Genomic DNA, 22310 nt, shown 5'->3' on the forward strand with positions numbered 1-22310 from the left:
CAAATAAATACAGGGTTATTGATGGAGCTCCCTCCCCTCCCCAGCATCAGGCAGAAATGCCACAGTTATCAAGTGGCTCCCTGGAACAGCACGGGGATGGGGCTGGAGGGACCTTGGGGATGGAGAGACACCCAAGGCCAGGGGGGTTCTTGGTTAGAAAGGCAGGATCTGCCCCAGGGCTCAGGATTTCCATTTGGGATGCTGAATGCACTCTCCAGGAACATCCCTGAGAAATTAATGTACCTCCCTCCAGAAAATATCAACATTTCTTGCCACAGCAAAGTTATAATGGGAAATATTTTTCCAGAAGAGGAGGAGGAGGAGGAGGAGGAGGGAGAGCAAGAGCAAACCTCACAAAAAGTTGTTTTTTTCCTGCTTTACAACCAGCCTTAACTTTTATATTTAGTCCCAGCTTGCAAGGCCATTCCAGCCACTTTCCCTGGGGCACATCCATAATTTTCAACCTATCTGGAGCCTGCAGGAGCCTGAGTCAAGCTCCACCTCATCTGGGGGCATTTTTCAGAACCTTCAGGGGAAAAGGAGAAAAAGGCAAAGGCTTTAAGAGTCAGGGTGGATTTGAACTCTCTTAAATCCTTCTGCCCCTTTGAGCCTCAGATTGAGTCCAAGCAGGAGCTGGAAGCCTGGAGAGGGCAATGCTGGGGGGACTCTCAGCTGCTCCCCAGCCCACACAGCCACCAGCAAAGTGCCACATTGTCCCAGGCTTTTGAGGAGACCAGGCAAAGCCTGATCCAAGGGAAGCACTGCAGGACAGAACTTGAACTTGGCAGAGTCAGACCCAGGAATGGTTTGGGTTGGAAAGGATCTTAAACCCCCTCCAGTGCCACCACTGCCCTGGGGTCACCTTCCAGTGCCACCACGCCACCTCCCACTGTCCCAAACCCTGTCCAGCCTGGCTGGGACACTGCCAGGGGTGAGGGGGATGGAGGGATCCAGCAGGAGCAGCTCCTGCACACTGAGTGCACAAACCCCACCACAATAAAGGGATCCTCCACACCGCAGCCCTTTTTCCATTTCACCCTTGGCTGGATCATTTTATGCATCTATTCCCACTGCTAATTCAAACTAATTAAAGTATAAAATAGAATAATTTGTGCAATTTCAGAGCTCCCCTCAGCATATTGTGAGTTATGTTTGCTTTCTGTTGGTGCCTGATGTGAGCAATTCCCGGCCTCGCTGGCTCAGTACCCCCAACCTCCTCTGCTGGGGACACAAACCATTCCAGGAGCACGGGGATGGGGGATGAGGGGGAACTTTAAAGGGGAAAAGGAAGCCAAATTTTCTTTTAAATCTCATCACTGAGCACTGAGTGTGACATTTCAGATCTCTCCTTCAAGGCCTTTTCCCCCCTGGGAACACGGCTCTCTCCTTTTACTGCTGCTAAGGAAGACCTGGGTCTGTCTGTCCATCCAGACAGGAAATCCTGCAGCGTTCCAAACCCAGCCTTGAACATCAGCATCGCCCACAGAGCTGGACTGGGAGGTATCCCTGTCCACTTCCACTGGATGAGCTTTAAGGTCCTTTCCAACCCAAAAAAATCTGGGAGTCCATGAGCTCAGCTTCCCTCAGGATGGAGCAGGGGTGGTGGCACCAAATCTGGAGGGACATCAGAGCTGCCCCCAGCTCCTGGATCCCTTTACAGACCCCACAGCCCTGGGGAGCTGAGGCTCTGTGCCCCTGAATGTGCACGTAAGGGAAATTCTAGAAATACCTCAGGACTGTGGTGGCTGGAATGGAAATGAAACAATGGCTCTGTGGAAAGGGAGGAATTGGAAAGGGAAGCAAATGCCGAAGCAAACACGTGGGAACCCTGTGGCTGTGACTGGCAGGGGAAGAAACGGCCCTAATACAAAGAAAAACCAAAGCAAAACAAACAAACTGCAGGCAGCACTTGAAAGGAACAACCACACGAGCAATGTCTGCGACAGAACTCATCCAGGAAAAACAAACCCACTGACCCCCCGCTCACACCAACGCCTCCTCCAGCCCTTCTTCCCTCAAAGTTTATTCTCCAAGGATTCCTCACCTCACAGGCTTCTGCCCCGAGCTGCCCACGTTTATTTTGGGTCTGGACAGACATCCCCGAGGCTGGGGGAGGCTCTGGGGCCAGCAGCAGGTGAGCCCAGCAGGGCTGACAAATGTGCTGGCAGCAGGAGCCCAGCAGGCTGCCCCACCTGCCTGGGCTCGGCTTTTTGGGCAATCCGTGGTAATTAACACATCCTCCCTGGCAGCCAGGTATTGTTAATGAGAGCAGACAAGTTTTTAGCGGAATTTCTTAATTATTCCTGATTGAGGTCGGGAATTTTGGGAGGGTGGAGGAGGAGCTGTGCGCACAGCGCAGGGGCACAGCCCTTCCTCTCCGGGGGCTCCTGTGCCCATCCCAGCTCCCTCTCTGTCCCAGCCCATCAGCAGGTGGAGGGGCCCAGGGGAGAGGGGATTTTGGACACCTCTGGTGGGATCCAGCCGAGCCCTTCTCCCTGTGCCAGTGCTCAAAGTTTGCTGAGATTATGTCCAGCTAACTGGCTGTTCAACTAGCAGATAATGTAGTTAAAAATTTAATCGGTTCATTTTTTTCCCTCTTGATGACTGCAGACCCTTTTATCCACACCTCGTGCATTTTTTATCATGTTTTCTCAGTTCTCTTCAGGACACCATCGGTGTTTACAGCCCTGCTCAGGCTCCAGGACTGATGGGCTCCCCTGTTTTTCTCAGCCCTCACTCCAATCCAACCTCTCCTAAATCATCTGGGCAGCTCCTGTCTGCCTCCCCCTCCCTCAGCATCCAGAAAATTCAGCCCAAAGCAGAGCAGTTTGCACAGGACTGAAACCTCTGGGGGTTACAGGGCAGAGGAATGCACAACAAATTATCCCTGGAGAGCTGCAGCTCCTGGCACAGGGGCACTTGCAAAGCAAATATTTCACTGCTCCCCAAGCAGGCTGAAAGACAATTTCTTTACCTAAAGCTACAGTGATGGATGTGGAGAGGGAGGGGGGAGTTCAGCCGGTGGAAAAGCAACAGGTCTGGGAATAAAGGAGGAGGAGCTGGGGCTGCCCCATCCCTGCAGAGTTCAAAGCCACCTTGGATGGGGCTGGGGGCAACCTGGGGTGGGATGAGATCTGAGGTCCCTCCCAACCCAAACCGTTCTGTGGTTCTCTGATTCCATGAAAGAACACGAACCTGTGCCCTCCAGAGCCACAGAGGGCACATCCAGGAAATAGGGAATGGAAAATTCGTGTTGGCACCGTTGTTTTGGGGCAGGGAGGAGGCACTGGGGGCAGAGGGAGAGCCTGCTCAGCACCAGCTCCTCTGCCCCTGCAGCTGCCACCTGCCAGGAGCCCCTGATGCACAGGCTGGGGTGGAAAGGGCCCTCCTGGGGTGTTTTCCTCACCCCCAACACAGGATCTTCCTTCCAGCCACCATTTCCATCCTGCTGATTTAAATTCCACGTCTGCAGCCCTTGATTAGGTGCTGAAATCTTTTGGAGCCAGCAATCCCTGCCCTGGGTTTGATTGAGCTCCTCTCACTCCTGCCTTAAAAATAACCAAATTCCCTCTTCTGTCGAGAGCTGCGAAAATCTATGGCCCCGGTTTTGCTGATGCTTACATAATGCCCACAGCCCTGCCAGGGGAGCAGGGAGGGCTCCTGCAGCCTCGGGGCCGTCAGAGCACCCTCATCCCACAGGAGTGATGGAGCTGGAGCTTTCAGACACTGAGGAAACCCAGCTGCCTCGCTGACAGCCACACAAGTGATGCTGCTGGGCTGAATTACAGAGCCACTTCTGCTCAGCCCCAGCAGCACTTGTGGGAGCCTCAGCCCTTCCCTCTGGAAGGGAGAGAGCAGAGAAGATTTTCTGCACGTGCAGGGGTTGTTGGTGAGGGCTCTGTGACAGACACGGTGACAAAATGGGGATTTTTACATCAGGGGGCGTTGGTGGCCCCACAGTTGTCAAACATTGCCATTAACCCTTCACCTGCTCTTTGATCAGCCCTGGGTGTACCCATGTCTCACCAGTGAAGCAGCAATGTGACCAATTCCATGTCAATATTCTATTTTTTTGTGGGTTTTTTTTTTTTGGTTTTTTTTTGTTTGTTTTTTTCCCAGCTAGAAACTGTTAATTGAATTTGCCTGTGAAAAATGAGGCAGCTCACGCTGGGCAGTGGCTGAGAAGAGCCATGGTCCCCTCACTGTGGCCGTGCTGGTCCCCCCACCACAGAACCCATGGTGAATTTGGGGACAGGACCCAAAAATTGGGATTTGGGGGAGATTAACTCTGCCAGCACCTGCCAGACCCAGCGCTATTCCCACCCTGGGACCCCACAAAGCTCCTGCAATGCCACCCATCACCATCATCTCCATCATCTCCAACTCCATCATCTCCATCATCTCCATCATATCCATCATCTCCATCTCCATCCAGCTCTCCCCGAGCCTTGCTCAGCCTGTGTGCAGAAATGGGCTTTGTTTGCTCCACCAACACTGAGAAATGAATTCCTGCTTTAAATAGTGTCAGAGGCACTTCTCCTTTCCCCTGTGAGTGTTTGAAAGCAGGTGCTGTGAGAGGGGAACCTGAAAGAGCTCCTAATAACCACCCTTAAACCGAGTGGTTCAAGAGCCCTGAGTGCCTGGAAGCAAAGTTTCTTTATTCCTCTCTCCCCCGGATCGGGCTGTGCAACTGTTGCTTCTGTGCTTTGTGGGAGTGAAATCAAATGTCAAATATTCTGCTTTGGAAGGAGTTGGCAGCGAGACATGAAAGGCTCGGGGAGAGCTCGAAAAAAGAGGGAGGAAAAAACTGGAGCAAAGCACAGACAGGGCTGGGACAGGAGCCAGGGGATGGGGAAGGGCTGTGCCTGCAGCCACAGCTCCAGATCTGAGCAGGGAGAGGCTCTTTTCCCTGCAGTTCTGCACAAAGCTGGTCCTGGCTGCTGCCTGCACAGAAGGGAGCTGGGCTCCGTGCCCAGGAGCTCCCTCCATCCTCTGTGGGAAGCATCTCCACAGCCCCACTGCCCCACAGCTCCATCCCCACAGCCCCACTGCCCCACAACTCCAGCCCCCCAGCCCCAGGTCCAGAGCTGTACCCAGAGCCCATCCCAGGGCTGTCCCAGGGCTGTCCCCATGCCCAGAGGGGCTCAGGAGGTGCCAGCAGCTGTTGGGGAGCACCTTCCCCAGGTGAATTCACAAACCCCAGCACCTTCCCCAGGTGAATGGCACAACCCCAGCCCTTCCTCCAGGGCTGTGTGTGGACACAGCCCTGGCCTGGTTCTGTCTCAGATATCAAACCCCAGCTCTGAGCAATCCCCCCAGTTAACTGCAGCACAGCCCTGCCAGGAGCAGCTGCTCCCTGTGGCATTCTGCTGTGGCAAATTTCGGTTTGTTCTCCATTTCCAGCCCTCAGAGGCCGTTTTTTTGCTGTGTGTTCTCAGTCCTTCTGAGCGCTCCTCTCACCATTTACAGCCTCAGCCCTCTGGAGCTGCTGGACCTCCCTCCTCCCCTCGGTGCTGACCCCTTTTCAATCATCAGCCTCCTTTATAGAGAACCAGGGAACAATATCTCCTTGGCTGCACTCTGCTGACCTATCACACTGCAGGATGGGGGCACTGGGGTCACCACAGGAGCTGACAGGATCCATATGCATGGGCTGCTGGATTTTGGGATCCAGAGCACGCATTGCTGCAAGGGCAACAGGCAAATCCTGGGGCAAAGCCTGCAAGGAATGAGAGGCAACAGCCCCCAGCTCCTGGAGTCTCCCCAAGGAAGAGCCGTGGCTGGAAATGGAATTAATGTTCCAGGAATATTCTATTATTTGCTAATTCTCTTCACATCTTTTTGTTTCACAATTAAGCAAATTAGCGCTTTGATGAATATTAAGACGCTCTTGCCTCATAAAAGATGAGTTAGAGGCATTCCCCCTGGACTTTGCTCCTAATGAAAACACTTCCTCAACTGTTTGAGATCCACACTGGGTCCTTTCCTCCCTGCTGGGAGCATGGGCAGCACGTGGCTCCTGCACAGTGACCAAGCATTAACATTTGAATGAAATAATTCAATTGCAAAGTTTGCACACATCTCATTATTGCCATCTAATCCCAGCCCGAACTGGATGGGATCTGGAACTGTGGCTGCTCATGCAAGTGTCTGTCTCTGAGTGTTTCCAACAAGCACAAAATGCCTTCCTCAGCCCCAGGGGTTCACTCACTTGAGGTTTTCAGCGGGGAGAAGACTTTGCCCTCTTCTCAAACATTTCTGTGCTGTTTTCAATTCACTTTATAACCAAGGAACCCCTGCAGCTCATGACTGAGGCAGGAACAGCTCAGAGCCCCAAACCAGCTCAGTTCCCATCACTTCCAGCCAGGAACAAGCAGGTTCAGCTCTCCCCCAAGCAATTTCTGCTCAGGGGCAGAAAAACCCGAGCTCCCCCTGGCTCTCAGCACCTCGGGGCTGATCTCCAGAGCACAGTGCTGAGGAAGGGAGGAGGACTGCCCCGGGCAGGGCAGGGCAGCAGGCACTCACCTGGCGCTCTGACATGACGTACAGGTACTTGTGGTCCGTGGAGAAGGCCATGTCCCGCAGCACCGGGCTGCCGTCCTTGAACACCGGCACCACCTCGTACTGGATCCCGCCCTGGGGCGGCCCATCCGCCCGGATCTGCAGCACAAAACACATACACAGGTCAGCGGCACCTCACAGCTGACAAATTCTGCCTTTGTTTTGGGGTGAGGGGAGGAGGGGGACAAGGTAGGAAAAGGAATGAATCCAAAAATCTCAGCTCCGAACTGCAGACAGAGCAGAGTGGGAGCAGGAGCTGGAGCGAAGGTTCTGTCTCCACTGCAGCCAATGTGATTTCTCCACTCCAGGAGAAATAATGAGAGAATTTTGTGGTTGCAAGGCAAGTGCAGAGACCTCCAGTGAGCCATGATTGACCATCCAGGGGGAAGGAAAACTGTAAACTTTTAAGATTCTCTCTAAAATAAACCTGAAAGGAGACCACAAAACTCTACAGCCAACAGCAAAGCCAAGATACTGCAGAGGTATTTTTTTAATTCTCCAGACACCTATAGAATGACACTTGGATAATCTCCACCACCTCTTCCTGCCACGGAATCCTCCTGGAGCATCATCTCCGCTTAAAACCTGGGGATGCTGCTGCCACTTTCCTGTCTGGAGGATTCAGCGAGGCAAGGCCAGCCCAGCCCGTTGTGCTGAGCGAGCAGAGCTCTGGCACAGCACCACACCCTCTGAGCATCCCTCCATCCCACAAAACCACCTCCCTGCTCCCGCAGGAAAACCTGCCCGGGCTGTGACAAGCCCCATCCCTGCCAGCAGCCGCTGCTGCGGAGGAAACGCCTTCTCTTGCCCGAGTTAATAATTGATGGCCTCGGGGGCTGTGCGCGGCGAGGGGAGAGGATAAACAAACTCTTGACATTGCCTTTCCCACCAGGATCTGCGCGTTTGGAGAGCCGCGGGACGGGAACGGGGCTGGGGGAGCCACGGGCAGGCAGCGACAGCGCTGATGGGCTGGGGAGCCCGGGATGAGCCGGGGATGTACCGGGAATTGCCGGGAATGAGCCGGGCATGAGCCGGGAATGTGCCCAGGATGTATTGGGAATTGCCGGGGATGTGCCGAGATGTACCGGGAATGAGCCGGGAATGCAGTGGGGTGTGCCGGGAGTGTGCCAAGGATGTACCGGGAATTGCCGGGAATGTGCCAAGGATGTACGGGGAATTGCCGGGAATGCGCTGGGATGTGCAGGAATTGCCGGGAATTGCCGGGATGCGGCTGCTGCCCATCCAGGAGAGGGAACACGGCCCTAGGAAAACCCCGTATCCCAGAGATGCCAGCAGCTCCCACCAGGCTGTGCTGCCCCAACCCTTTCTGCCACCCCGAAATTCCCTGCCTGGCTGCATAACGGAGCAAAAGGCAGGAAAATTCGAAGGTCTAACCTTCGGAAGAGGCAGGACTGGCACAGAAAGGGCTGGCTCTTTTTTCTGGTGCATGTCCCCAGGAGCTAAGAGAGCAGGTTGTTAAAAATCTTATGGTTTAGCTGAGAAATGAGCCACCCCAGCTGGAGATACCAGGAGAGCAGAGCTGCTCCCCTGCACCCTCTCCAAATAAATCCTCCCCTTGGAAAGAGCCCCGGTGCCTCCTGCCATGTACAGACATGTTGGCTACACACAAACACATTCATTTTCTGCATTTCTCTCCTTTTCCCTTAACCTCCCGAGTGTTCAGTGCTATAGAGGAACACCAGGTGGGAATGTGAGTGGTCTGTGGAACACCCACAGGCACAGGAGCCCCTGGCAGGATTAAGCTGCCAGCCCAAGCCTGCCTCGAAAGCCCTGAATTTTCAGAAAGCAAAATCCCCCAAAAGGCAGAAGGTCAAAGAAAGCAAAATCCCCCAAAAGGCAGAAGGTCAAACCCTGCTTTAATTCCGCCTGTGAGAATTAGGATCGTCACAGCCCCCGTGGAATACCAAGAATCAGAGGCAGATCCACACCAGTATGAGCCCAGTGCCTTACTGGGTGCTGCCACCTGAGTCACCCATGCTGCAGCAGGGACAGAGGGACAGAAATCACCCGAGGAATAAAGAGCAGGAGCGCGGGGCTGTCTGGGCTCCACAGCCACCACCATACAAAGGACTGATTAATGGCCAGACAGCAATGGAAGCCCGGACATGAAGGATCAGCAGCCTTTGTGAAAAACAACTGTTTTCCAGAGTTCCCTCAGGGCACCGGCAGCTCGTTAAATTGAGCTTCTTTCTAGTAATGAGGTCAGACAGGGCTAATAAAGAGAGATACCACTGGACAAGGCTGGTGCAGACCAATTCCAACTGGGAATTGCAGCTCTGGGCTGGAGGCAGCGCCCGACGGCTCCTCCAGCCCGGCTGAGGGCTCGGAGCTGTGCCTGGAAGGGGAGCCTGGAATGGGTTTGGTGCCTGGAATGGAGTTTTGGGGCACAGCACGGGGTGCTGGGCACTGGCTGTGCCCTCCTGCCCCCACAAAGCCCAGGGAGCAGCCCAGGGGCTCTCGGGGACTCTGTCACCGTTGGGTGGCCCAGGGCACAGCACAAAGGGACAGCAGAGCCCCTCCCTGGGGGGGTGTTGAAGCCCCAGAGCCCCCAGAGCCCCCAGCGCAGGCCGAGGGGCACCCAGTGACACCAGGATGCTCCGCTGCATCTCTTGCTCTGCGCTCGGTTTCCATGGCAACAAATGATGATGTCAGAGAGAAGAGCGATGATTCCTGCGGCCGAGGAGGAAGAAAGGGATCATCTCACACAGCAGGAAGCCTCTTGTTGACGTTTGGAGAGGGAAATCATTCCTCTGCCTCACGTGTGGGTGCCCTCCCGGGGCCTGACAGCTCCTGAGCCATCCCTGGAGCAGGGGGTGGGACCAGCCCTGCACCTGCGGGCTCATCCCCAATCCAGGGCCCATCCCCAATCCAGGGCCCATCCCCAATCCAGGGCTTGTCTGGCAGGGCTCCCCCGGTCCTGTTTGCTCCTGTCCCCTCTGTCTGTCTGTCTCCTCTCCAGGGTGATGGGTATGGGAAGGGATCAGGAGAGGGAAGCAGGGTGGGGATGGGTGGAGCACAGGGGCACCTCAAGAGCTGGAAACTGGAATCAGAGGGACAGCAGAGCCAGGAGGACACACCACGGGCTGCCACACTCGGACAGGGACCCGAGGAGCTGCCCGGGCCACATCCAGCCCTTCCCTCCTGCTGGATGTTTACAAATCTCTGCTGAGAAGTGCCTAATGACATAATCTGCAAATCCCAACTCATCCCTGCTGGCAGGGCAGCCCCGGTGGAGGAGCAGGATGTGCTGGGTGCAGGAGCTGCAGCCCTGCAGAGCCGGGCTCACACTGAGCTCTCTAATACCCCCACAATGCAGCCGCGGGCTAAGCTGGGCTTTAGCACCAGAGATTAGCAAAATACCACATTGTGGCACCGCGCAGCAGCCACTCAAGGATCTAATCTGACATGAAGCCCCAGCACACCTCGTGCAGGAAAGGTCCCCTCAGGTGCTGTGCCCGGGCAGTGCCCGTGCTGGGATAGCTCTGCATTCCCCCCCAGCAGGCTCCCATTAGGAGACATCGAATCTCTTTGCAGGAACTTTCCGTGATTAAATTACCTGTCTGTTTTCATTAGGGGTGTTTCCGCCAGGCTGACTCAGGATGGAATTCCTGGTGCCAGAAAAAACAGCTGAATGAGTCCGGGCATGAGGGGCTGATTGCCCGGGCTGGGTCCTGCAGCAGGGCCACCATTAACCCCTCCCCACCTCCGCAGGGGCCTCACGGGTCCCAAAGCACTTTGGGCTTCCATGTGGAAACAGCCAGGGAGGCACTGGAGGGGCTCCTGAGAGGATTCCCAGGGCCAGGAGCAGCAGGCACTGCCTGAACTTGCTGATTTTTGTAATGGCAGTGGAGTGAAAAGCTGGCCCTGCATGATTCTCCTGGTCCTGCATCCTCTGACCCCCACAGCAACCTTCAGGAGGGGAGAATCCACAACTGGAACTGCAAATTATTACCCAAATAACAATTTCAGGCGCTCTCTGAAATTCTGGAGTAAAGTGCCCCCCAGACTCCCTGCTGGCATCTGGGCTGGACCCATTTCCAGGTCATCGCTGAACCCAGAGGGGTGGGGAGGTTTCTGAGGATCCTTCAGCCAGCCCACCCCACGTGTGGGATCTGAATTTGCCAATGCAGGTGTGCCAGGCCCCTGCAGGATCCCTCCCCGTGTTCCCCCCCAGCCTTCCCTGCAGGCAGGAACAGCAGGATGGCACTGGGCTCCACGTGGGAAGCCTCCCCTCAGAATTCAAGTGCAACAGGAATCCCATTGGGTGTCTTTCCTTTAAATCATAGATGTGTCCCTGAGAAAGCTAATGACAAACCTTACATGCACATTCCACTCAAATCAGCATATCCAATTAACTTCATTACCTGCAGGCTCCCTCTCTGCCAGGCTCTTTCTCTCCTGTCACATTTTCTTTATGCATTTCTCCCAGATTGGGAGGGAATGGCTCTGTCACCGTGGGCATCACCTTTGTCTTGGCCCCACAGCCTCCATGGATGGCTCCCTGCAGAGCCCATGGCGCTGTCAGGCGGAGGCAAAGCAGCTCCTGAGAGCAGCTCTGCTCCCTGAGGGAGGAGAAAATCCATCCATCCTCGCCCAGCTCACACTGCCCAACCGAACATTAAATACTCTCACTAATCACTGCTGGGGCTGCCCTTGCAAAGCCATGGGGAGAAAGTCTGCACAGAGTCTGCATGTCAGGAGAAAGGCTGCACAAAGTCTGCGTGTCAGGAGAAAGTCTGCACAAAGTCTGCGTGTCAGGCCCTGGAGGATCATCCCAACACTGCCCCTGCTCCCCAGGAGGGCCACACAGGTCCCCTGTCACCTGCAGCCCGCCTTGCCAATGCTTCAGTTGGGAATTTGAAACTGCCCTTGGCTCAGACAATTCCTGCCTTGCAGCATCTCTGACTCTCCTGGCTGAGCAGCTGGGCCTGGGTTTGTTCCTTGGCGTTCCAGGGGGTGGGAGAGGGGAGCAGAGCGGGCAGGTGAGGTGGGCAGCACCTGAGCAGGGGCAGGCAGGGACCCCCAGCCTCACTGTCTGTGTGGGGCACGCACAATGTTGGACCTGCCAGGAGAAGAGATCCCACAAACATTTCTTCCATCAACACAGCCCTTCCACGAGGAAAGAGACGGGGAGAAGGATCCCCTGCTGCCTTTCTGCAGGGTTCTGGAGGGGAAAGGAGCCAATTGTTGGGGTGAAGCAGCAGCTCAGACAGCCTGGCAGGACAAACCCTTATGAGAAATTGCCACTGGAGAGGTTCTTTCCTCCTCCAGGCTCTCCCACCCCTCTGCTCCCTCCACCCTGGTGCAGAGCTGCTCTGGATGAGGCAGGGAGGGTGGCACACAGGCACCATGCAGAGCCTAATCAGCAGCCCCATGTCTTTAATTTATTGCTGCATGAGAGGCTCGTTCAGAACAAAGCTGCCAGTTCAGGAGATCATTGCTTGAAAAGACTTTTTATTTGAAAAGCTGTCAGCTCACACCTTGTCACAGCCCTACTTGCAGCAGCACAACTTTAATAACATGCCACCTCATGCAAATGAGCTGCTAATTAATTAAGTAGTATTCTTCCGGGGATGGATTCATTAGAATGAAATTTGGGCTGGCAAGGCTGGATTGCTTTGGATGGTGCTTTAAATCAGCAGCATTGTCTTCTCCTGGAGGCCCAGCTCTCCCTCCCATCCTGAGGGAAGCTCCTTCCCATTCTGTGCCCCCAGGAAGGCTCTGCACACCCTGGAGCTGGAACCACCTCTGCGAGGCACAGACCAGCCTGAAGCAGCCAAAACCAGCAGTGAGGTGTACAGAATGATGTATGAGGTGCCCAAAAGGTTTTCTTGCATAGTTCTGAGGAAATCTGCTGCAGGAGAGGGCTCAGTGCAAAGGCAAAGGCTGTAAATCTGGGGGCTCCAGGGAGCAGGGGATGCTGAGCAGGAGCAGAGCTGATTCCTTTGGAGCACTGGTTGCAAAGACACAATTGCTGGGGGTCCAGGGCCAGCAGCCCTGCACCTTCCAGCAGCATCAAACTCCACCCTCAAAGGGGAACACTCAGGGTCCTGGGGGCATCCCAGGAGGAGGAGAGCCCAGGGCACAAGCCCTGTCCTCTCTAATCTGTCCCCAGGGAGCAGGGACATCCCTCCCCTCTGTTCAGCAATAACCCCTTCTCCCTTTCCCCTCCTGTTTGATTTTTGGGGAGGTGACAGCTCCAGGAGCAGGCAGAGGGGTTTTTATTGCTACAGCATCCTGCTCTCATCCTGTGGGCCTGGCAGCCTGGAGATGCAGGGTTGGCTGGGTGGGCACAGCCCAGGCTGCCCCTGAGCCCTCTGGGTGCCACCAACCCAGGGCAGGGGCATTCCCTGCCTGTTCCCACTCTCTGCCCTTTGTCCTGAGCCAAGGCTGGGCTGGGTGTTAGAGGGACCCAAAGGAACACACGAGCCAGGACAGAAACCCAGAACTGCCCGGCTCTGCCTGCAGGACACACTCAGGGATGGAGGGAGGCGTGAGAGGCATTCGGGGAGTGAGAACAGGAGAACAGGGCTGAGTGCTGAGCCTGAGCTCTGTGAGGGACAGAGAGCAGCAGAGCAAGCCCACAGCTGGTGTCATCCTGGTGTTATTCAGGGCGAGGGAGGCACCAGGTATGTGCTTGTCACAACCCATTTGCAGCTCTTGCCCAAGGCCCCCAAAATAGCCCTGCATCTGTGTTATGTGTCCACACCTCACCTGTGCCCTTCCAGCTGAATAATCCTGCACAGCTCCGTGCCAGGCTCTCTCTCCCCAGGAACATCCTCCTCCAGCTCTGCATTTCACAGCTGAAGGGATTGGTCCTGCTTGCTTTGCTTTGTTGACCTTGAGTGGCCATGTAAAATGGCATCAAAAGCCACTTAGACAAGACTGTCTAATGTGGAGTTTGCTCTAAACGAGCTTCAGTGAGTCGTGATTCTCCCCAAGGAGGAAAAAACTAAATGACTGTCAAAAATTGCCACACAAAAAACCCTGTTTCTCCAAAGCCACAGCTTCCAGCTGATCAGGTGGGAGCCACAGAGTTCCTCAGGAAATATTATTCTCTTTCCTCTTTGAAAACATCATGTAAGTAATATGTTTGAAATGGCTTCGATTTCCTGCCCAGCACCTCCCGGGGATGCTGGCACATGAGCCAGACTCGGAGCTGCTGAGGGCCAAAAACCCAGAAGGAAAAAAGAGAATGCAGATTTTATTGTCTTTGGGGTTTATAAAGCTGTGGGTAAATCCTGCCGGGTGGTTCTGCGCCGCTCTGGGTCAGGCAGGAGCGAGCAGGTGAACAAGGAGGCCGTGCATATTTTTGGTTTCACTTGTGCATGCAGAGCCAGTCATGTGTTACTGATCAGATCTAACCTTGCTGGGGCAGAGGATGTGAGAGAATTACCGAGCTCAGCTCAGCTCAGATCCCGGCAAATGAGGGAAATGGGGGAGATGAGTCTCTCCCACCCCCCAGGCCCTCCTGCCCAGCAGGAGCAGAGCTGCAGCTGGCAATGGGCATTTTCTGCTTGTGAGCTGGGGCAGGGCCTCACAAAGGGCTGGGTCTCTGGAGGTCGTGTGAGGACACAGAGCCCCGGGCAGGCTGGCAGAGCCCCAGGGCTCCCTGCAGCCCTCCCCTGGCCCTGCTGCCTGCCTGGGCTCTGGCAAAGCCCCAGCAGGGGCTGGCTCTGTGTTTGGGGCTGTTCAGCATCCCTGGGCACGCAGGAGCTGCAGCAATGTCACCTGCAGGAGGGCACCAGGCAGGACAACAGGGCTGGCTGGGCCCAGGGACATTGGCTGGTGCATTCCCTGTCCTGGAAGCACTGAGGAATCCTGAGGGGAGGCTCTAAAAGATAAATTCCTGGGCCTGAATCTCTCCTGTGTGCTCATTCATCCCCCAATCTCCATCAGACAGAGGTTTGAGGTAGCTCAGGTCCCTGGTGTGTGAGGAAAGCTCCTGCTGCCCCTCTGAGCTGCTTCCCCAGTGCTATTCTGGGCCAGATCAAGGATAAAAATAAAAATAAAAAGCAAAATCTCTTCCATCTCTGCACTGAAACTCCCTAAGCCTTTGGCACATGCCCTTTGCAGCATCTCAGCATCAATCAGCAGATAAGCAGATGAGCTGGCTCTGAATAATCTGTGTGTGCAACACATGGAACGCTGCTCAGGCCTGGGCTGCAGTGGGGTTTGCTGGGCTGGGCTCAGGGCACACGTCTGTCCCTGTCCCTCTGTCCCTGTCCCTCTGTCCCTGTCCCTGTCCCTCTGTCCCTCTGTCCCTGTCCCTCTGTCCCTCTGTCCCTGTCCCTCTGTCCCTGTCCCTGTCCCTCTGTCCCTTTCCCAACATCGGCAGCAGGAGCTGGGCCCAGGCTGGGTGCAGGGGTGGCAGACACAAAGCCCCAGCACATTCCTGCCCCGCTCCATCGTTGACCTGTGCATAAACACGTGGCTTCCGCCCTAATCCCCTGCAGCCTCATGAACATCAGCCGCGCTAAATTTTTCATGTAATTAAGAGAAAAACCCTAATCCAGTGTAATTAGCTCCCTGATTGCCAGCGTCAGGCAGCAGAGCAGTGTTTGAACAGCAATTCAGGTCTAGCTGGTTAGGCAAACACTGCGTGTGTGGCTCAGTAATTCAACACCGGAGCAGCTCCCCCTGTGCTGTCCTTTGGGCTGCTTCCCTCCAAGCTTCCCCTGCTCTGGGGGCCTCATCTCCCCAAAGTGCTGCTCCAGTTACAGCCCCGAGGGGCTTGGGGCCAGGCCAGCAGCTCACCCAGAGCCCCCTCCCTGCTGATGTTGGAGTGGAACCCCCATCTCACCGGGATTTTGGGACAGCACCACCCCTGCCTGCCCAAATTCAGCGCCTGGGAGGCACAGCTGAGAGCCTGGTGGAGAAACAGGCTCCTCGCGGGGATGCTCAGCACAACCAGGCAGGGCTGGAGGCCACCACAGCTCCCAGGGGGTTTGTGGTGCAGAGCAGAACCCATCCCAGCACCCAGCCCTCGTGGCTTGCAGTGATATTTTCCTCGTTCATTCATATACATGAAGGCAGAATTTTAAGAGTGAAATGTTCGAATTTTGGGAAGGGGAAGCAGATGGGAGAGGAACAGAGAATGTGGATGCGTGTGCCAACAGGGAGGCAGAGAAACCAAGAAAGCACAGAGAGAAGGCACCTTCACTTAACCATTTCATCCATCCCCAGCAACGAGGAGCTGAGCTGCTGAAACCACTGTCAAATATTTCTGTTTTCTTTCTAAATTTCACCTGTGACAAACTACAGACACCTCCCAGCAGTCACACCTTCATCTTCAGACTCAACACCAGCCTGCTGAAACACAGGTTTGAAAGTGATATCATTGTAGGAGTATTTGTTGGAGTGTCTCAAGGCTCTTTGCCATCCCCTGCAGTTCCAACAAGGGGGGGGGTTCTTTGAATCGCTCTCACTAAAACCAGACCAGGTATCAAATGTTCCTAAAGCCTTTAAAACAAGGGCTACAAACTGAGCCAAGGCTCAGAACTGCTATGGAAAGTTCCCTCCCAGGACAGATTTTCCCAGTGAGATTTTCTGTGCACGAGGCTCAATGTCGCAGGAGCTGAGCTCCTTCTTGCCTTCCTCTCCCATTGCTGAGAAGCAGCACAGCCCCCTGCACACCCACACCTCTGCAGAGAGAAATCTGCTAATGATCCCCGGCCTCCTGCTTTGTCACTGCCGTGATTTATTGGTTGTGTCACGGCTTGCACTCAGCTGTGAAGGAATCTTGCCATGACCTCAAGCCATGAGACCCCAATTTTCCTGGTGTTGGAGGAAAATGGCCTGGCCAGCCCAAGCCAGCAGGGATTTAGGTATTTCCCTGTCTCCTCCTGCAGTTTGTGCTGCCAGAGCCTGGCTGGGAGCCGGGTCCTGCTCTGAGCATCTGGAGTGCTGTGGTTTGTGCCTCCACCTGCTCCCCAGGGGCTCTGTGCCTTGAAAATTCATTCTAAAGCAGCTTCAAACCCTCCAGTTTTCATTATTAATACGACTCCTTTCATCAGAGTCCACTCATCTTTTTGCTTTCTATTTCTGCCTCTACCCTTTCATTGTTTCCCCGGTGCTTCCATGGGGATGGCACCGAGACCCCGACCCGGCAGCAGGCATTCATTCCATCAAAGCTTGCTCCTGCAGTCGAGGGTTTGTTGTGGGGTTTTCTTCCCCCCTTCGTTTTAATTCCATCTGTATTTAATCCCAGACAAACACAAACAACAATCTCAGCTCCCTAAGGCCATCGCTTTCTAAATCAGTTACAGCCAACTCCAATTAGCAGGCAGGCAACATGAGCAGCTCCTGGATCTTTGGGAAGGAGCCAGCCCAGAAGGTCCTTTTCCCCAGACTGTCCCTTTTTTCCTTCTGAAGGACTTGCACCATCATTAGAGGCACAGGCTCTGCAAGATGAAACCCCCTCCCCTTTGCTTCTGCCGCCGTGGGGATGATGTTCCACGGCCTCATTAATGCTGTTTGTGCTTCTGTGCTCCAGCACCTGAGTCTACCTGCAGGCTTTGATTTATAAGAGCATCCCAAAGGCTCTACAAGTGCTGAAGAGAGACTTTATTGGTCACTTTAGCTTCCCTCTCAGCCTGCACTTGAAACTGCTTCTCAACAGCCTCTCTAAGCCGGGCTGAGGAGAGGCTGCTCCTGCCAGGCACAAACCTGACCCTCCTCAGGGTGTGAGATGATCTCTCAGAGGTGCCCTGGGGAGGCCTCTCCCTTCTAAGGCCATGACAGCTTCTCCTGGAATTACCCTGGGGAAGAACCCCCCAGCCCTCAGGGGAACTCACCACATTCAATGTGAAATTATTTGGTTGAACCTGACTGAGAGCTCACTGTCCTCAGATTGTTTGGGAATTGTGTGATCCTGCAGGCTGGTGGGATTTTCCTGGAATTATCCAGACAGGCACTCGTTCTTTAGGGCTCAAACTGGTGGTGTGCCCTGCTCTGCCTGGGCTCTGCTGGCTGGTCCCCCTCTCTGGGGGCACTGGTGGAGCTCAGTCCTTGGTGAAGGGACGTGCCCAGGCAGGACACATGTCACTGTCCCTCCCAGCCATCCCTCCCTCCATTAGGGAGCTATTCCAGGCAATGATTCCAGAAGAAAATCTGTATTTTATTCATTGGGGGTGTGCTTTGCTGCTGGACTCTTTAATGTGTTTGCAGCTGTATCAATGTGAGCCATGGAAGAACCACTGAACCCAGCTGCCTGGAGCTGTCACCCCTGCTGGGACACAGCTGTCACCAGGGCGTGCCCGGGGTGGGGGCCACGGCCAAAGCTGCTGTCCCCCCTCTCCTGTGGAACCCAGAATCCTTCAGGCTGGGAAACACCTCCAAGATCATCAAGCCCAACCTTCAGCCGGTGCCACCAAACCACGTCCCAGAGCCACCTCTGCCCCTTTTGTGAGCACTTCCAGGGGTGGTGACTCCACCACTGCCCTGGGGGGCTGCTCCAAGGTCTGACCACTCTTGCAGTGAAGAAACTTTTCCCAATATCCACCCTATCCAGGGCCACTGAGGCAGGGGCTGGGGCTGTGCCCAGCCCAGAGAAGGATGATGGCCAGGCAGGTCCATCTGGAGATGCCGCCGGGTTTCTCTGTCCTTCCCGCTGGCTGGCAGGGAACGCTCAGAGCCAGATCCAGCCCTGCTGGGCTCCAGCTCAGCGTGCTGCCAGCAGCTGTCACAGGGACAGACGAGGCTGGGAGAGAAAAGCACTTGCATTGCTGCAAAGCCCTTCCCCAGCCCAGCGTCCAGGCTCGCGCTGCGCCGGCAATCCGGCGATTCCTGCGCTCGTCTCCCGCTGCGTGCACACACCTCCCCAGCAGCCTGGAAAAGGATTTCCCCCATTCATGCCTCTTCCTCCCATGCAGGGCTATCAGAAAGAGCAGCGTGTGCACGCAGACAGATTTATCCACCTGCCCTACCTGGCAAAACTGATTGGGTTTGACAGACGTGCCCGGGATGTGCCGGCGCGTTAACGACCGCTTTAGCATGGAAACGAGCAGAGCAGGGCTCCTCGCAGATGTTAGGAGGAGAAGTTTATCTAAAGCATATTTTATGGCTGCGCAGGATGTATTAGATCAGCAGCCTCAAGAAAAAATCACTACAGGCTCCTTCCCTAACAAACACACACAAATTTTTAAAATCAAATAAAACAAAACCTCCCCCGAACAGAGCGTGACACGTTTTACAAACCAAATTCTTTGCTGCTGAGGTGACTTCAGCTCTTGGGTGAGGACTAGAGAGATCACCAGGAAGGAGAAAGGGGTGAGAAGCAGCCAGTCCAGCCCCACACAACCCATCCCTGTGGATCAGTCATTCCCAGGACCTGCCTTCCCCCTCCAAGCGAGTGATTGAAGTCCTGTTATTTTAGAGACAGAGCAGCATTAATGGGCTCCACTGTCTGCAAAGTGCTCGTGCTTAGATCCCCGCAAAGCTGAGCAAGAGAGGCACCAGGCTAAAAAATGTTCCCTCTCAAGCAAAACAGACTCGCACTTGGATTGCACAGAAATTAAAGCAACAAAAGGTCTCTGAAGCCAATTGCCATCTAACTGAGAAACAGGCTCGTCACTTTGTGCACCCATCTGGCAGGGACATACTTTCCATTTCAGCAAGTACGAGGATGGGTGGACGGCGAGGGGAATGTGAGAACAGCAAAGAAAGGAGAAGAATGCAAACCTGCGGGACAACACTGCTGCCCTGTCACGAGCACTGTACTCTATTCATATGAAAATCCATACGGCTGCTACTGTTGCATGCGCTCTTCTTACACAGCATGAAATTAAAATTCCTCCTCAGTCTCACATTGCCAGCACTACAGAGCAGCTCCAGAGCAGGCGAGCAGACAATTTATCCTTTGGCTTCCTCAGACGGGTTTGTGCTGGGATTGGGAGCCACTGGGGTGAGGGAGACGAGTCCATTGCCCACGGTGACAAATTCTGCTTCCCAAACAAATCCCAGAGAAATATTGCTGGCCTCCAGTCTGGCTGTTGGTGCTCCTTTCCCAGTGCAGTTTCACGTGTGTAATTCCCCCCCAGGCCCCCTGCCACTTCCCTTCTTATCTTCCCAGAACAAACTCAACGTGCAGGCTAATTTCAAGGAGTGTTTCACCCAGAGTCCAGCCAAATGTCAGTGGATCTGCTGGAAATGCAAATCGAGACAATCATGCAAAAGAGGAGGGCTTATGGATTGTGCGGGAGGGCAACAGAAGGCAAATAAAAGCTGACAGGGAGAGGGAGCGGGGAACAAATCTCCTGTCTCAAGCTGTTGAGCATTTGCACAAATGCCCGTCGAGCAGCACAGACAGATTCCCCAAAATGCCCAAATCCCATTGATTATCCCTGCTAAATTGCCTGCGTGCCTCCAAACCCCACCTATCGCCCAGCTCCTAAAGCAGCATCTCGCTCCCACCATTCCCACCCACTCCACGGGGTGTAAATGACAGGGAAGAGATGGAGAAGGGATCTGGAGCAGAGCTGAGGAGCCTGGGAGGGTTTTTTTTTGTGTTTTCCCAAATTCCAAAGAGCCATTGAGTTGTCAAAAGCAATTGCAGCTCTCACAGAGTGTTTTATTTTGTGCTTTTGAGAAAGTCGGGATAACTGCGAGATCATCTGGGGACAAAGTGAAGGGAAAATGCTGGAGACGAGAACTTGATTATCTCAAACCCAGCCACAAGAAGTTTTCAGATACAAGCAGATTTGTTCATTATGTGTGCAAAGAAACAGCAAGCAGGAGGACAGGATCCATAGTATGTGTTGTAACATGATATAGAATGAATCCCCTCAGGTTACAAAATCCCTTATAAATTGTAAGGGGGATGGTGTCTGCTGTGTTATATTTTATCACACTTTCTGTCAAAATATCCCTGGCAGGGAGCCTTTTTGGAGATGCACTGAGCACCAAAGCCTTGTTTGGGGAGGGAGATTGGGACTAAACAGCAGCAAACTCCAAAATGTTCCTTGGGAGAGCTTAGGAGAGAAACCCCTTAGAGTAGGGTTAGTGGGGTCTGCCCTTCTGAAATCACCTCATGTTGTGGCTTTGCCCAGCCCCATAGGGAGCAGAGATGCTCTCAAGGTCTATTAACAGCAGTGCTAATCCAGGCTGGCTGCTTCCACCTGCCCTGAGCCCCTGGGAGCACAAAGCATCCCAGAGAAAGGAGTACAAACACATCCCAAAGCATCCCAGAGAAGGGAGCACAAAACACATCCCTGAGCATCCCAGAGAAGTTTGTCACGTCTCAGGTGACCTGGGGCAAGGCTCACACTTCGTGCCCCGGGTCACAAAGCTCAGATCGTCACCAGCCCATGGGGCAGAGCAAAGAGATGAGGGCTGGTGGCACTGGGGTGGGGACAGCGGCTCCTCCTGTGCTGGCCTCTCTGAGTGCTCACGCTTGGCTGCTCCCTGCACTTTTGTGAGGCACTCCGGTGTTTTTGGCAGGCACTGAACTGGAAGGAAAAGGGTCTGATTATCTCCTCCAGCACCTCAGTGCTGACCCCGAGCACTGACCCCTTTCCTGTCACTCTACATTTGCTCTGGATGTTTTACACAGCGAGGGGGCAAAGCCTTCCCCATTGATCCGGGCTGCATCCAAAGGCACCGCGTGGCTCCAGCTCCATCTCAGAGCTCGGGGCTCCTGGGCTGCCTGCCCTCCTCAGAGGAGAGATCCGGGGGCCATGCTGGGGTCAGGAGCTCCAGCACAGTTCTCATTCACACAAAAGCTCCTCCAGTGTCGGCCTAAAAGCCAGATAACGCAGCCTGTATTTACACCAAAGTCGTATTTGGCACACCTCACAGAGCCCCAGAATGGTTTGGGTTGGAAGGGACACAAAGATCACCTCATTGCAAACCCCCTGCCATGGCGGGGACCATCGCACTCCCCAGGTTCCCCAGAGCCCCATCCAGCCTGGCCCTGAGCACCTGCAGGGATGGGGAGCCCCAGTGCTGACCCTGCCCCCAGACTGAACCAGCAGCCCTGGGCCCATTCCAGCAGCCCCTGCTCCGAGCAGCTCCCCTGATGGAGCACCGGAGGGTCCCTGGGTGCCAGAGCCCCTTGTCCCACCCCGTCCCTCTCTGCTCCCCTCCCTTCCCGGGAGCCGCTCTGTGCACAGCCACGTCCTTGCCACGGGAGGTGCAATTTGGAGCAATTTCCCTGCCAGTCTTGCTGCAATCTCGTGTAGTCTCCCCCCAGAGGGGATCAGAGATCCCACGGTGCTGCAAGGAATGCAAATCACATCCCCCACGGCTCGGAATAGTGCAGGGGAGAGGGAGCAGAGCCCGGCAAGGTTGGGTGGGGTCTGCCTGCTCCTCTTTGGGGTTCTCCACCTCAGCTCTGGCACACAAAGGGCTTCAGCAGTGCCTGGGCAAGGCAAATCATTGTCTGGACCATCCCAGCACCGCCAGGAGAGGCAAGAAATGGAAAATCCAAATGCAGGGAGGCCCAGAAATAAGGAGGGAGGCACCAGTGAAATATTTTCACTTTGCTCTCCTAACGGGATGTGAGCCGGGAGAAAGTTCCCAGAGGGCACATGAAACTCCTGCCAGCTCCATTTCCCTGTCAGAAACCCCAGCCAGGCTGCCAGAGCCCTCCAGATTAGGCAGGGATTTGCTCATTCTGGGATTTTGCTGTAATCCAAACCACAATTCCCTGATAAGCTGTTACCACGTTTGTGAACCAACGTGTCCCAGATGCTGGGGCTGCCAGGAGAGCCCACAAAGCAATTCCTGCT

General features: G+C 54.7%; 1 protein-coding gene across 1 annotated transcript in view; it reads right to left on the bottom strand.

Moving 5' to 3' along the window:
• PLXNA2 (plexin A2) overlaps positions 1-22310 on the bottom strand; it is a 137533-nt gene that overhangs the window by 81440 nt on the left and 33783 nt on the right. The window contains 1 exon segment of the mRNA XM_005429368.2: positions 6526-6660. Coding sequence (XP_005429425.1) covers positions 6526-6660 — 135 coding nt within the window.

The sequence above is a fragment of the Geospiza fortis genome, unplaced genomic scaffold (assembly GCF_000277835.1).
Source record: "Geospiza fortis unplaced genomic scaffold, GeoFor_1.0 scaffold422, whole genome shotgun sequence".
Taxonomy (NCBI): Eukaryota; Metazoa; Chordata; class Aves; order Passeriformes; family Thraupidae; genus Geospiza; species Geospiza fortis.